Consider the following 2,072-nt stretch of genomic DNA (forward strand, 5'->3'; position numbering starts at 1 on the left):
TACTTGAAAGTCATTGAAAAGTGCTTGAATTTCTCTCTCAAAAGGCTGTACAAACCCTGAAATGAATAATGTAATAACATTCGACTATTTCTGCCGCAACACCATGGTTACAGTTAGCGTTACTGCTTCTGGTTTTCTGCGTCAGCGCCGTTTGATCTGTTTATAACAGAGATTTCTGTGCAGAATTTGAATGCTTCTCAGTAAACCTCGCAGCAACCTTTATTCATTCTGCAGTGAATTCAAACGCTTCTCACTGGATCTCGCAGCACTGTTGCATCTGTGCAGTAACAGTGTCGCGAAATCAACTTTGGATCCCGAGTAAAGCTGTTCTGAGCTCGGACAAGTTTGTTTGCGTTGTGAGCTGATGAACGGTCCGCGCTGCACTTCGCTTTCGTTTGATGTTTCTCAAATGTAACAGAAATGGCAGAGCTTATGAGTTGGACAACTCGCGCCTGTGCGACCGCTCACAAAAATTAGTCGCACCGGCAGAAAAAATGGTCGCAGTCTGGAGCCCTGTATATGAACAACTATCATTTTTATAAGTTGCTGCCTTTTCACTACTGTTAAAGGGATAGTTCACCCAAAAATGAAAATTGCCAATTTATTCAAGTTTTTCCAAATTCAATCCTTGATTCAAATTTCTCAAATAAGCTTAATTGATTTGGTCTAAGAGAGAAGAATTAATGACTATTTTTGTTTGAAGACTACATATAAAATAGATACCAAAATAAATGTTGGTAACTGCAGTTTGACTAAAAGTAATGACTAAAAGTTGACAAAAATGCAATGACTTTTCGTCGACTAAAACTATGAAAGACTCAAATGACTAAAATGTGACTAAGACTATTAAGCATTTTCGTCTCAAGATAAAGACAGACTAAATCAAAAATGCCTGTCAAAATTAACACTGCATGTATCCTTCTCTAACAGCCTTGTAGGAAGGCTTCATGAAGGGGTTAAAACCAGACTTCTGTTGAAGGGAATAAAGGATGAATGTAATATCACCTGATTTAAAGGCATTTCTGAAGCCTCCTCTTCCTCCTCGTGATCCTCCTCTGCCTCCTAAAAATACATCATGTGAGCAATGCCAGTCGAATACAACTTCCAGCACTGACTATGCAAGCAGGCTGCACACAAACAACTTTGGATTCAGATTTACGAAGTTTAAATCTGTAATTTCCTGATTGTTCAGGCAACCCTCTGAAAAAATCTATTTTTAGAATATGTAGTTTCGCACCTCCCTAATCAGGGTTGCTGTACAGTCAATGGGTCTCATTCACTAATAATTGCACAAATTATTCATATTTATAAGCACATTCGAACTTCTCACAAAAACTTTCAGTGTAATCCACAACATGGACAATGTTCTTAAAGGGTTAGTTCACCCAAAAATGAAAATTAGGCTGTGTTTTACTCTCCCCAGAGCCATCCTAGGTGTATATGACTTTCTTCTTTCAGACAAATCCAGTCGGAGTTATATTAAAAACTGTCTTTGATCTTTCAAGCTGTTTAATGCCACTCAGCGGGTGTTGCATGCATCAGTCCAAAAGAAGTTAAATAAAAAGCACCCATCCATAAAAATAAATAAAAAAAGTCTCTCACACGGCTCCGGGGGGTGAACAAAGTCCTCCTGTAGTGAATCAATGCGTTTTTTAAGAAAAATATCCATATTCAAAACGTAATAATCACTATAATGTAGCTTGTGCCAACAGTTGTGCACGGAAGCAGCTCCGGGCGGATGACGCATGAGGTCAGCTTCGCGGATACACCGGTAAGTCTCGTGAAAACCAACGTTTGTTTACAGGAGCAAAGGAAGCAAAGTTTCCTTACTTTAGCGAAGGGAAACCAGTCTCCTCTTGGCTTATATCGAAATCCTCTGACATTCTTCTTCACAAATCCTCGTTTTGTACTTAATACGTTTTGTAATAAGTGACCGTTGTTTTGTTTTGATCTCTCCGCTGCGCTTCCGCGTGTGTCACTTCTGAGCGGCGCATGCACAAAGCCGACCTCCATATGTCATCCGCCCGGAACTGCTTCCGTTTACAACAGTGAGCGCAAGCTAGATTAAATTG

At 39.7% G+C, this 2,072-nt stretch overlaps 1 protein-coding gene across 1 annotated transcript in view; it reads right to left on the reverse strand.

Moving 5' to 3' along the window:
* Window positions 1–2,072, reverse strand: part of LOC107670045 (probable ATP-dependent RNA helicase DDX4) — a 49,505-nt gene that overhangs the window by 39,827 nt on the left and 7,606 nt on the right. The window contains exon 7 of the mRNA XM_016462523.1: window positions 1,006–1,062. Within this exon, the coding sequence (XP_016318009.1) occupies window positions 1,006–1,062 (57 nt within the window). The remainder of the gene's footprint in view (window positions 1–1,005; window positions 1,063–2,072) is intronic.

Source organism: Sinocyclocheilus anshuiensis, unplaced genomic scaffold (genome assembly GCF_001515605.1).
Source record: "Sinocyclocheilus anshuiensis isolate Anshui unplaced genomic scaffold, SAMN03320099.WGS_v1.1 scaffold664, whole genome shotgun sequence".
Classification (NCBI taxonomy): domain Eukaryota; kingdom Metazoa; phylum Chordata; class Actinopteri; order Cypriniformes; family Cyprinidae; genus Sinocyclocheilus; species Sinocyclocheilus anshuiensis.